The 12,349-nt window shown below is 52.6% G+C and overlaps 1 protein-coding gene across 3 annotated transcripts in view; it reads right to left on the reverse strand.

Annotated features, from left to right (window-relative positions):
* CLCN1 (chloride voltage-gated channel 1) overlaps nt 1-8,861 on the reverse strand; it is a 36,592-nt gene extending 27,731 nt beyond the window's left edge. For all 3 annotated transcript variants that reach the window (XM_027538765.1, XM_027538767.1, XM_027538764.1), the window contains exons 1-7: nt 8,679-8,861; nt 5,290-5,410; nt 4,767-4,898; nt 4,062-4,190; nt 3,635-3,768; nt 1,906-1,983; nt 789-867 (exon numbers count right to left, since the gene is read on the reverse strand). In XM_027538765.1, coding sequence (XP_027394566.1) covers nt 789-867; nt 1,906-1,983; nt 3,635-3,768; nt 4,062-4,190; nt 4,767-4,898; nt 5,290-5,410; nt 8,679-8,858 — 853 coding nt within the window. In that variant the 5' untranslated portion in view covers nt 8,859-8,861. The remainder of the gene's footprint in view (nt 1-788; nt 868-1,905; nt 1,984-3,634; nt 3,769-4,061; nt 4,191-4,766; nt 4,899-5,289; nt 5,411-8,678) is intronic.
* Between the last annotated feature and the right edge of the window lie 3,488 nt (nt 8,862-12,349).

The following is a 12,349-nucleotide window of genomic DNA, read 5'->3' on the forward strand; positions in this document are numbered from 1 at the left end:
TGACAAAGAGTCGGACACAAGTGAGCGACTGAATTGAACTGAAACTCCCATGCCCTTAACAAGATACAAGCAAAGTTAAGTCTTCTTTTGGAGAAGAAAATACATACAGATGTCAACTAGATAGAGATGTCAATTACACTTCAATTTAAAAAATGACAACCAAAAAAATGAAGGATTAAAGAGCAAAAAAGAAAAAAAATGTACACAGAAGTCCCCTGTTAGAAGTGTAATAAGTGAAGGGCAAAAATATCCAACAATACAAAAGGCTGTCTAGCTTCCCGGGTGGCACAGTGGTAAAGAATCCGCCTGCCCATGCTGGAGACACAGAGACGTGAGTGGATTCAGTCCCTGGGTCCAGAAGAGCCCCTGGAGGAGGAAATGGCAATGGAAACCCATGCCAGTTTTCCTGCCTGGGAAATCCCATGGACAGAAGAGCCTGGAGGGCTACAGTCCATGGGGTCGCAAAGAGTCGGACACAACTGAGCACTCACAAACACAATGTAAGTAGGGGTCCCACAGAGGCCACCTCGGTTTTCCTTCCTTATTCTCCCACTTACTAACAGCAAGTCACTTACTCTCTCTCTTTAATATCAACCTCATACAGCTCTGGGCAGGAAGGGATGTAAAGTCTTTAGAACACTGCCGGCACATAGTAAATGCTCACTAAAAGCTATCTGGCTTTACCCTTGTTTAAACTGGTAATACTCAAACTTGGGGATGCTGGCAGTAACCATTTTGGGAGCAAGAACAGGCAAGTGCACTGATGCAGGAGCGGGTATATCACTTGCCTCCAAGAGGTGTCCCAAAACAGCAGCCGACTCCCACAGCACAGCCCACCGTCAGCATGTCAGTGTAATAGTACGGCTGCTACTAGGGGACAGATAGAGGGGGAGAGACAGACAGAGGTCGAGAGGCAGGGAGAGGAAGGCGGGCAGGAGAGGAAGGAGAACAGGCAAGGAGGGGGGACAGAGAAGGAGAGACTTGAGTCACAGGGAACCCATCACAGGGACCTCATCTCCCCAGTGCCATCCCAGGCCAAGAGAAACTCAGTTAGTTTGGCAAACAGGAATTGATCTCATAGCGCAAAGCCAGACATAGAAAATGAACCGGTTAGGTAAATTTACAGAAGGCAGGTAAGCCTAAATGGTCACCAGAGAGGGGGGCTGGGGACAATCGGGGCCAGAAGTATTAACAGGAAAGGGCTTTGGCAAATGGCAAGAGCGAGCCAGCTGCTTCTAAAAGAACACACAGCTCTCTGGTTTAAGAAAGTGAGTGATTCGGGATGTGATTCGGGGTCACTCCCTGAAAGGCCCACCCCCATCCCCCTTCCGCGAGCAGTCCCTCACCCCCACCCCACCCCAAAGCTTATGAGAGCACCCCCCTCCACAACCCCTCAGGCCAACTGGGATAGGGAGGAAGTGAAACTTGCCTCCGACAGGGGCTGCGAAGCAGCAGCCCACGCCCACAGCGCAGGCCGACACCAGGAGGTCAAGCTGCCCAGGCACGGTCTGCAACAGAGGAGCGCGGGGACGAGGCAGTGGAGGGCTAGGGCGCGGCTGGAGCGCACGAGACGCGGGGTGGAGGACCAGGAACTACAAAGGGACGGGGCGGCCCCCGAGGGAATCGCGGAGGGTAACTGACATGGTGGCCAGCGGCGGAGCAGACCATGTGCGACCTCCCCCAACCCTGAGGCAGGGGCCGGATAGGGGAGGGAGGGTGTCAAGGGACCAGCAAGGGCTTAAACAGCGGCATCCTGTGGCTGGAAGAGGCGGGCCGGGGGCACGTGGATGCAGGCTGCGGGAGCGGGGATTAGCGCAGTGCCCGGCTCAGCATCGCGGCCAAGGCAGCCCAGCCCCGGGCCGCCAGCGCGCACAGCCCCACCTCCTTTGCCCTTCTCAGCCTTACCTCATACACCCCACAGAACACCGACATGAATTTGCTGAGGATGGCCGCGCAGATGCTGGCAATGTGAACAAAAGGGCCCTGGGAGAGAGGAGGGGGACGAGGGGTCAGGGCCAGGGGTCGGGTGGGGGGGCTTGGTGGCATTCTTGGACAGACATCGGTTGCTCCGGACACCACCAGGGGCTAGAAATACAGCTAAGATAGAAGCTGTGCCTTCGCAGAGGATCAACCCAGGGAGGAAGGGAGGTGATGCCCAGCACATTATCATTTCAGAAAATTCTAGAGGCTGTGAAGAAACTGACTAGTCAAAACTATGGTTTTTCCTGTGGTCATGTATGGATGTGAGAGTTGGGCATAAAGAAGGCTGAGTGCTGAAGAACTGATGCTTTTGAACTGGTGTTGGAGAAGACTCTTGAGAGTCCTCTGCACTACAAGGAGATCCAACCAGTCCATCCTAAGGGAAATCAGTCCTGAATATTCACTGGAAGGACTGAGGCTGAAGCTGAAGCTCCAATATGTTGGCCACCTGATGCGAAGAACTGACTCATTGGAAAAGACCCTGATGCTGGGAAAGATTGAAGGCAGGAGGAGAAGGGGACGACAGAGGATGAGGTAGTTGGATGGCATCACCGACTCAATGGACATGAGTTTGAGCAAACTCTGGGAGATAGGGAAGGACAGGAAAGCCTGGCGTGCTGCAGTCCATGGGGTCTCAAAGAGTCAGACACGACTGAGTGGCTGAACACCAGAAGAGAGAGGAAAGACAAGGGTGGGGTGGGGAAGGTCACAGCTGAGTAGGGCCTTGATGGACGTGAAGGCAGAAGCCACGGGGTTCTCAGTAGAAGAATGCTCTAGGCTGAGGGCACAGCAAGTACAAGAACCTGGAGGGGGGCAGACTTGGTGGCTGAGCGGCAGAAACTGCCTTGTCATTCCAGCACCGGAAGGAGGAGTAGCCTTGGAGGACAGAGAGGAGCCTAATCACCACAGGCTCTGGGAAATAAGTTTGGACTTCATTTTGAAAGGAATGGAGGGACTTCTCGGGGTGGTCCAGTGGTTTTAAGACCCTGTACTTCCACCACAGGGGGTGTAGGATTGATCGGTGGTCGGGGAACTAAGATCCCATATGTTGAATGGCCAAAAGAAAAAAAAAAAGAAGTGAAAAGTTATTTGAAGTTCCTAACCAGAGGGCAGTTATTTCTGATACCATTTCTAAAAGATTACTCTGGTTGCAGCAGGGCAAGAAGTTACATGTAACTTCTTACAAGGTTACAAGTAACCTTGAAAAAAAAGCACAGCCTCTTTTAGGTCTCAGTTTTCACAGGGTTTGTCTGGATTGTCTCTAAGGCAGTGGTTCTCAGCTGGGGGAGATTCTGCCCCCAGGGGACATCTGGCGATGTCTGGAGACTTTCCGATTGTCATAACGCGTGGCTGCAGCTGGCTTGTAGGAGGGACAGGCTGGGGAGGTTGCTAATCATCCTACAAATGCACAGGACGGCCCCCTAGAACCAAGAATTACTCAGATGCCAGTAGTGATTGCCCCAAAGGTGACTCTGCTCTAAGCTACTCCCAGCTCTGATGTTTTTTTGTCGTTGTGCCCCAGGGTGAGGACCTTCCCTGATACCCTAGGAATCCCTATGGTCCCAACCTCCCCACCCCCACCAGCTCCCTCTAGACTCTGTGGCGCCCTCTGCTGGAGGGCCTGCCCAGCTCACCCCGCAGAAACGAGTCTTACCTCTTTCCCTACAGGAATGCCACTGCCCAGTCCTGCGGTCAGGGCCACTACCTTGGCCACGAAGGCCTTAAGGGTGAGATACTCCTTCAGGACCACCCCGCGAAGAATTGTCTTCATTTCAGGGATTCCAGAGCCTAAAAGCGTGTTGTTGTTTTGTTGTTGTTGTTGTTTTAAGTGATTATGTGGAAGTTTAAGCTGGAGGTTAAAGGTAAATGGACATCCAGACAGTGGACATGGGGATGGAGCGAGAGGTCTTGTGGTGGCGGGGGTGGGAGTTGGGGGTTGGTGAGCGGGGAGAGCGGGACAGTGGCAAAGCGGAAAACAGGCTTGGGAGGGAGGGGAGGAGGGGCGTGCGAGGTCTACAGACCCCTGAGATGCTGTGGGTTATGGTGATAGCGTGCCGAGGTGGGATCTGGGAAATTCTCACCGACAGCCTGGGGAGAGATGATCTGGCAGAAGAGGGCGCTGAAGAGGATGAGGATTAGGGGGAAGCCGACCCAGACCAGGAACTGCAGAGGCAGGCTGGGCTGCATCTGGTAGTAGGACCACTTGTAGGCTGCGGAAACAGGCGTCCGGCTTCAGTATTACGAGGATGGACCGCGTGTCGGAGCGCCCCGACGCCCGCAGCGGGGAGAGCCGTGCTAACACCATGCTCGAGTGGCCAGTGTCCCCACTGGACCTCAGAAGTGGCTCTATTCTCACTGGACTCGTGGGGGGATCTGAGCCGGGGGAGGTGACATGACCCATTCAAGTTCCCACCACCTGTGGGCAGTCGAGTGGACCACAGTGCAGCAAACCACAGTGAGGGCACCTCCTTAGAGACTGTGGGCACCCAGCCACTTGTTACCCTGGCACGAGGGGCTCCTGGGACTCCACATGTTTCCAGTTGCCCGAACTGCAAAGCCCTCGGAAAACTAGCACAAGCTGGTCACCCTACGAGAGAGGTGCCCACAGCCTGGTTGATAGAAAGGGACAGGGAAAATGGATCTGAGTCTGGTGTCCCTGGACTAGCATCACACCTGTTCTTCTCTGAGCACCATCCCGAAGCTCCCCCAGCTTACCCTAGGTGGAAACTCTACAACAACCGCAGTGTGGGGAGGGCTAGGGGGGCAAAGGGCCACGTTACACCTACCCTGAAGCGTTTTGGCACTGACATAATCCATGCACCAGCTAACCAGAGCCATTAGGAGCCCCAGAAGCACCAGAAAGATCCAGTCTTCCCCTAACTTTCTTCTCACCACAAGTCCCAGGCGGTGCATACAATCTAGGAAAAGAAAGAACAGAGGAGCAGGTAACCAGTCGCTGCTCTGGGTGTGCGGCTTAGGGCTGGGAGCTGAGGGCCTCTAGGGCTCTGGTCTGTACATCTCATTCCCTGAGTTCCTTCTCACCTCTCTGCCCTTCAGAAGGCACCAGAGTCCAATTCCTCTCTGGCTACCTGATTCCCTTCTAAACTCTGGTTTCTTGGGGCTGTGTGGGAGGGATGGTGGGAAGGTAGTGTGAGAAGGACATGGGAGCCGTGTCTTTTCCTTGGAGGAGGGCTTTGGTGTGCAGATGGGGACCGTGAGTCAGAAATACACAACAAGTCTTCAGAGTTACTACCCTAGTCCCTGTACCTCTTTCCTCTCCAGACACCTCCATTCCCCTGTCCCCGTCACCTTGACATTTAGAATAGTGATCCTCGTCCTTGCTGTCCATGGAAGCGCTGGAGCCCATCGTCTTGGGCATCTCGTTGTCCTGCTCCTTGCCTGAGAACTGCCCTTTGTGATGGCCATAGATCTGGATAGAGGGAGATGGGAAAGGTCTGTCTCGTTGAAAAGTCAAAAGAAATAGGAGGAAGTACATAGAAGGAAATGGCAACCTACTCCAGTACTCTTGCCTGGAAAATCCCATGAACGGAGGAGCCTGGTAGGCTACAGTCCATGGGGTCGCAAAGAGTCGGACACGACTGAGCGACTTCACTTCACTTCATATAGACCCACAGATAAATCGAACAAACAGCTTTTTAAAATCCTGGGTGTTTGGTGCCCTGTGACAACCTAGAGGGGTGGGATGGGGTGGGAAGTGGAAGGGAGGTTCAAGACAGAGGGGACCTATGTACACCTATGGCTGATTCATGTTGATGTACAGTAGAAGCCAGCACAACATTGTAAAGCAGTGATCCTCCAATCAAAAATATATAGATTTTTAAAAATCCTGTGTGTTGATGGCCTCATGCAGGGTCACTTGGGTCATCAATGCCCTCTACTCCCCACCATCCATCCACACAGTTCCCACTCCTCACCCTTGTCCATCCATCCACACTCCTGCCCATCTGTACTCATCTCTCTCAACAGCAGCCTTCAGCAAGGGAACCAATTCCTACTCTGAAGCAGGGATACGAGAACTGTGCTAAGACTGGGCATCTGCGTCAATGACATGTTTTGTGTGTCACTGCTTCCTGCTTCTTGGCCCCTCTGTCGCTTCCCTGGACCCCCCTCACACTGACATGGACGGGGTGAGGACAGGCTAGCAGGTAACTCCTGGTGGCTCTTGGCCTTGGGTATCTAGCTTTAATGAGGCTCCTCGGACGCCCTACCAGGCTTAGAGAAGACCCATCCACGTCCCCTCCCCGTGCTTGTAGGCACAAACTGGACCCAGCCCCCAAAAGGCAGGTCAGTCTACTTCTTCCTGAAGTAGAGCGTGTGTGTTTGGGATGTTGTATGTGTGCAAGGTATCCTAACTCCTTTTAGCCTGCCCCACCTCCACTACACTAACTCTGTCCTCTGGGGCCAGGGTCAGGCCAGGCCACGTTGCTGGTTCTCGGAGAGCCTGAGTGGAGGAGATCTGATTTCACAATACGAGCAGTAGAGTTTATGCCTGAATCCTGAGCAGGAGGCATTAATACCCTGTGCTGGGATGAGGTTAGTGACTGAAGGGAGCCGTGTTTTCCTCTATGCCCTCCCCAGACCCAAGAGAAGACACTTCCTTTGGGGGCCAGCACATGGACTACCTCAACCCACCTCAGGTCCCAGGCTGGAGGAGATGAGAAGCGGGTGCTACACACCAAACCTGGGCTGGGAAACACTAAAAGAGTCCAATCTGGGGACTTCCCTGGTGGTCCAGTGGTGAAGAAGCCACCTTGCAATGCAGGGGACTCGGGTTCAACCCCTGGTCAGGGAACCAAGATCCCACAAGCTAAGCCACAGCTACTGAGCCTGAAGACGATCTGGAGCCCAAGCCACAGCTAGAGAGTCCATGTGCCACAACGGAAGATCCGTGTGCCGTAGCTAAGACCCAAAGAGGTCAAATAAATAAATAAATTTATAAAATAAAAATAAAAGAGCCAAATCTGTGCTGGGTGGACTAGGACTCACCATCTGAGTAGGGCTGGGAGGGGGAAGAGAAGTCAAGGCTGAAAGGGACATATTGTCTGGATTCATGAGTGTAGGGCCGGGGATGGGAGGTTGGATGCAAAGATGCTGACAATTGATAATTAATCACTGGGCAAGGGGTACTTGGGGATTCATTACACCACTCTTTCTATTTTTGTATAAGTGTGAAATTTCCATAATAAGATTTAAGCAGAGAAAACGGAAGTCCGAGCTCCCCCTCTTTGCACCTGCCCAGCCTGACTTCCCGAGTCCCTTCAGCTTCGTGCTGGTGTGCTCACTTTGCTCGCCATCACCAGAAGGCGCCGTAGCTGCATCTTTACTAAGTTGACATCCCACTCAGACCGCGTACCTGAGGACAGAGAGCCCAGGACCATAAGTGGGGGGTCTTCCTGTCCAACCCCGCACTGTGTTCCGGGCTACCTTCTCCAGGAAGCCTGCTCTGACTCACCACTGGAGCCTCCCCTGGCTTTTGTGCCCTCGCCCCCCAGCTGATTCTCCAGGAACTGCCCCCACCCACCATCCTCAGGCCAGGTCAGGATTGAGATGTGGATTCTCTGGACCCCCAGCACGGAGATCCCCAGCCTAGCCCTCAGCTCCCCTGCCCTGCCCACAGTCTACCCCTCATCAGCTAAAACATTTTTAAATCCTGATTTCCTGGTCTCCGCCCCTGACAGGTTCCTTCCTGTCCCTCTACAGGCACGTTCATGCTGAACTTAACCTGGGTATTTATCTGCAACAAGTTTCCAATCTGTCCTTCAGGGATGCCCCCACCATCACTGCCCTTTCCTCAATGTCTACACCTGAAGGATATTTACCCTGGACTCATTGGAAAAGACCCTGATGCTGGGAAAGATTGAAGGCAGCAAGAGAAAAGAGCAACAGAGGATGAGATGGTTGGATGGCATCATCGACTCAATGAACACGAGTCTGAGCAAACTCCAGGAGGCAGCGAAGGACCGGGAAGCCTGGCGGGCTGCCGTCCATGGGGTCACACAGAGTCGGACACGACTGAGAGACTGAACAACAACAAACCCCTAGTTAGTTCACTAACACCCCCCCCACCCCCACCTCACCGAGATCAGAGCTCTGTATCTCTCCAGGTGCTACCACCTCATGGGACCTCACTTGATGAATCCTCCCACCTGCAAGTTTGATTACATTTCCTCTGCTCATTTGACACTGGTCTGTCTTGGATCACTGACCACGCTCTTCTGTCCATTTTCTCCCCTTATCCCCACCTCTCTGCCTCTGCAGAAGTGTGCATGTGTGTGTTCTGCCGAGGGTGGGAAGGGAGAATCTGGTGGTGCCTGTGTGCAGGGTGAGGGCGTGAGGATGGCTCGGGCACACAGAGGCGTGGGCTCCTCTGCCAGTCCCCTCGTGTAGCTTATGTAAGCACGGGCTCGGCACCCACGTGTGGCTCTGCCTTCTCCCCCACCCCAGATTCGGGGGGTTCAGTTAGTAAAGCTTGTGTTCAGGTGCACGTGTATCTCTATAGAAGGTGCCCACTGGGCTGAACCCAGACCTTTAAAGAATGTTCATATTTGGAACACATGACCATGTACTTTAAGTTAGAAAGATCATGCTGCCCCCTCTCGCCACCTGCCTCTCCATTTCCCCGATCCGTGGCTCCTCTGGCTCCTGGACCCCACCGCCCCCTCCTCTGAGGACTTTACCTGTGTGGGGTGGGCGCTGGCATGGGGGCCCGCGTCCCTCCGGAGCCTGCGCTGCAGACCCCCGTCCTCGGAGGGCAGTCCGTAGCTGGTGCAGTGCTCAAAGGGCATGTACTGGTATTGGGGGGCGCTGCCCCACCAGCTGGGCTCGCCCCCACGCTGCTGGGCCCCCGACGGCTCCATGCCCCCGCCCCCGGCCAGGCCTCAGCCTGCTGGCCCCCACACTCCCCCCAGAACAGCTCCTTAAGCCTCTCCTCCTGCCTGTCCCCAAGGCGTCTGGGGCAGAGTGCCCACCCCCGGCTATTTATAGCCATCTCTCCGTCACATGACCCCCCCACTGCCACATCTGATCTGCTTGGGGTCGAAGCAGGTGTGAGAGCCGTGCGGGGGAGGGGTGGGGACAAGAACCTGGGGAGCAGCCCCACAGGGAATTCCCCCAGCAGGACAGGCACCGGCCCCCTCCTGAGTCAGGAAGAGGATTCCAGCCCCAGGCCACTGGTCTGGCTATAAATACCGTCCAGATCAGGGTGGAAGACTGCTTTGAGGCTTTCGGACCTGCGTGCTCCCCGAGTCTGCACCCTCTAAGCAGTCTCCCTCTTTTCTTCCGTCAGTCCATCCTTCCGTGGGGAGGTAGCGGTTGGGAGCTGGGTGGAGTGATTCTAGAGTCCAGAAACACTGGGGAGTGGCTCACCTGGGCGATTAAACGGTGCCTCTCTGCCATCTTCCCCTGTGGGCTTGTCTCCAGCTCTGGGTGCCCCCCAGGTTTAGTCCTCATCTGTCGGACCAGCTCTCCCAACCCAACTGATGTTCAGCTTTCTCCTCCAGCTCTGCCTTTTCTTGTCTGCCAGAGGCCACTAGTGATGCTTTGGGGTCATACCCTTGACCCCACCTTTATCACCACTGGGTGTGGGGCACAGGGGTAATAGCCTTGGGTTCTGGCATTTCTCCTACTTCCCAGACTGGCACATGACAGCCACACCAGCAGCCTGGATGTTCAGGGAGGGACTGAGCTTCCATTTAGAGCACAGAGCATCCCTGGGAGGGCTGTCAGGGCAGGTGAGATAACAGGGGGAGAAGCGGAAGTGGGGCAAGGGATAGGGGGAGCCCAAGGAGAGACGGGAGTGGGCGTTTCTCATGATGAGCCCGACAGACATAAGAGATGACAGGGAAGTACCCTGCTATTCTTCCCTTTTCAGGTCAATAAATAATTTTTGGCCAAGGCCAAACTACTCTGTCTGGCATTATGCTTTTTTTTTTAGACCAATTTTCCTAGTACAGTTCTTCCCTTGTGAACTATTCGCTATTGAAGGAAAGCTATAAACATGAGCCAATGTGTGGTTTGGGATCCATCACCAAGCAAGGTCTGTCCCAGGGACTGCAGGGTAGGGACACTGAACGTCTGGTCTACAATTGAAATTTGTCCCAGGCTAAATGGGACTGTCCAAAGCAGGTGGAAAGATGAATACCATTAAGAGCACCTTTTCTAACATAAATCTGAAGACCTGTAATCTACCCACAAAGATGATAAATGTGTGATTTGAGGCCCTGAACGTTCTGTAACATCTCCCTTCTCCCCAGGCAGAAAATGAAAGAGATCTAATGGGTTGGTGTGAGATGAAAGAAACACTTTTTTAAAATTTTTAAAAAAATATTTGTCTGTTTATTTGGCAGTGTCAAATATTGGTTCCAGCATGTGGGATCTTCATGGAGACATGCAGGATCTTCCGTTGTGGCACACAGCTTCTCCAGTTTTGAGGCACACAGGCTCAGTTGTGGTGAATGGGCTCGACTGCCCTGTGGCATGTGTAATCTTAGTTCCCTGACCAGGGATCAAACCCATGTCCCCAGCATTGAAAGGCGATTCTTAATCACTGGACCATTAGGACAGTCCCCAAAGAAAAACTTTAATAGGAAAATAGATCGCTAAGAAGAAAGAAAATAGATTGCCAAAGTGAAATTATTTTCTTGCAGGGAGGGGACTTCAGAAACAAGAGATTTCCACCCCTTTGTGGAGGTGGCTCCCCTGAAAGTAGTCAGTTTTTGCAGGAACTTGATAATTCCAAGAAACAGGTATCTAACACAATTGTTTATTTCTCCAGTGTTCCTGAGAAAATCAGGTCCTGGGTGTGGATCCCAGAATTTGAAGGCAAGATCATGGGCATTAAGAAAACCCTCCCGGTCCCCAGGCCGCCTGGAAGCACCAGCTGCAATTCTAAAAACCAGACTCTGAAATCAGGAGGGTCAAGGAGCTCTCCAGCTGCTAGCTCTGAAGGGTAAGCATTTGAGAGTAAGGATCTTCAGTCTTAGCTCAAAGATTAAAATCTCCTGGGTTATCATCCTGCAAGAGAACAATAAAATATAAACTGTGCCCATCCCACCCCCAACACCCCATGGGCTCAGTGCTTTTATTTGGAAGGCCAGTGATGGGTTTCTGGTGAGTCCTTTGAAAAGCTCCTAAATTTGGAAACAAATTCACAACCATGCATTTACCTATGATATGTATACTGAATAAGATATGTATTCTTTGGGGTTTTAATAGATTTTCTTGAGGTCCAAGCTTAAAACCTATAAACCTATAGGCTTATGGAATTGCTATTTGAAGGAAGGTTGCTGAAATGACCGTCCGGGACACAGGTGTGTGGGAGTGTGTTGAGGTATAGAAGGTTGTGAACGACCCAGCTCCTTGGGATCCCCGAATCAATTTAAGCAGGAACTTTCTCCCTGGGTGACACCCTTGTTTTCAGATTCCCACCTCTTGAAGTCTGGGCTTTCCAACTGCTGGACAATACACCATGATATTCTTCTTAAGAGGCTTTTAGTCATGGCTTGCCCATTCCACATCAAGCCTAGCATGGGACCCATGACCACCAACTTTCTGAAATTTCCCCCAGGCAACTGTAACTTCCTCTGAACACCCTTCTTTGTAGTTGTCCTCACTGGTAGTCATTTCCTCTATGCTCACTGAACCTTGCCTCCCAGATCTTTCAAAGGCCTGGTCCCTTCCCTCCCCTGCATATGACGCCTTTCCAACACTGGACAGGACTCTTTCTCCCTCTTCTGGATTTTTGAACATGGTACACTTTTCCCCCTGTTCTCTACCCAACACGGGCTAAGATGGAATAGTCTTTCTTTTGGTCTCAGGCTCCTCACAACTCAGTGGGGAAAATCTATAGTCCCAAAAAGTAAGGAGGGAGGAAAAAAAACACAAACCTTTTGCTAAGAAAAAAAGTCACAGAAGCAAAATTGTTGAACTCAAGCTGACAGATTGTTACCCATCCTGGCCTCTGTTTCCTTAGACGTTAAAAGTCAGTGTCTGCCCCAAAGTGAGCAGGCAATGGCACCCCACTCCAGTACTCTTGCCTGGAAAATCCCATGGATGGAGGAGCCTGGTAGGCTGCAGTCCATGGGGTCGCTAAGAGTCGGACATGACTGAGCGACTTCACTTTCACTTTTCACTTTCACGCATTGGAGAAGGAAATGGCAACCCACTCCATTGTTCTTGCCTGGAGAATCCTAGGGATAGGGGAGCCTGGTGGGCTGCCATCTATGGGGTCGCACAGAGTCGGACACGACTGAAGCGACTTAGCAGCAGCAGTAGCAGCAGCAGCCCCAAAGTGAGCGCCAAATGTTAACTTGTGTCATTAAACTGAAGTTGACGCTCAGAGATGGTAACA

Source organism: Bos indicus x Bos taurus, chromosome 4 (assembly GCF_003369695.1).
Source record: "Bos indicus x Bos taurus breed Angus x Brahman F1 hybrid chromosome 4, Bos_hybrid_MaternalHap_v2.0, whole genome shotgun sequence".
Lineage (NCBI taxonomy): Eukaryota > Metazoa > Chordata > Mammalia > Artiodactyla > Bovidae > Bos > Bos indicus x Bos taurus.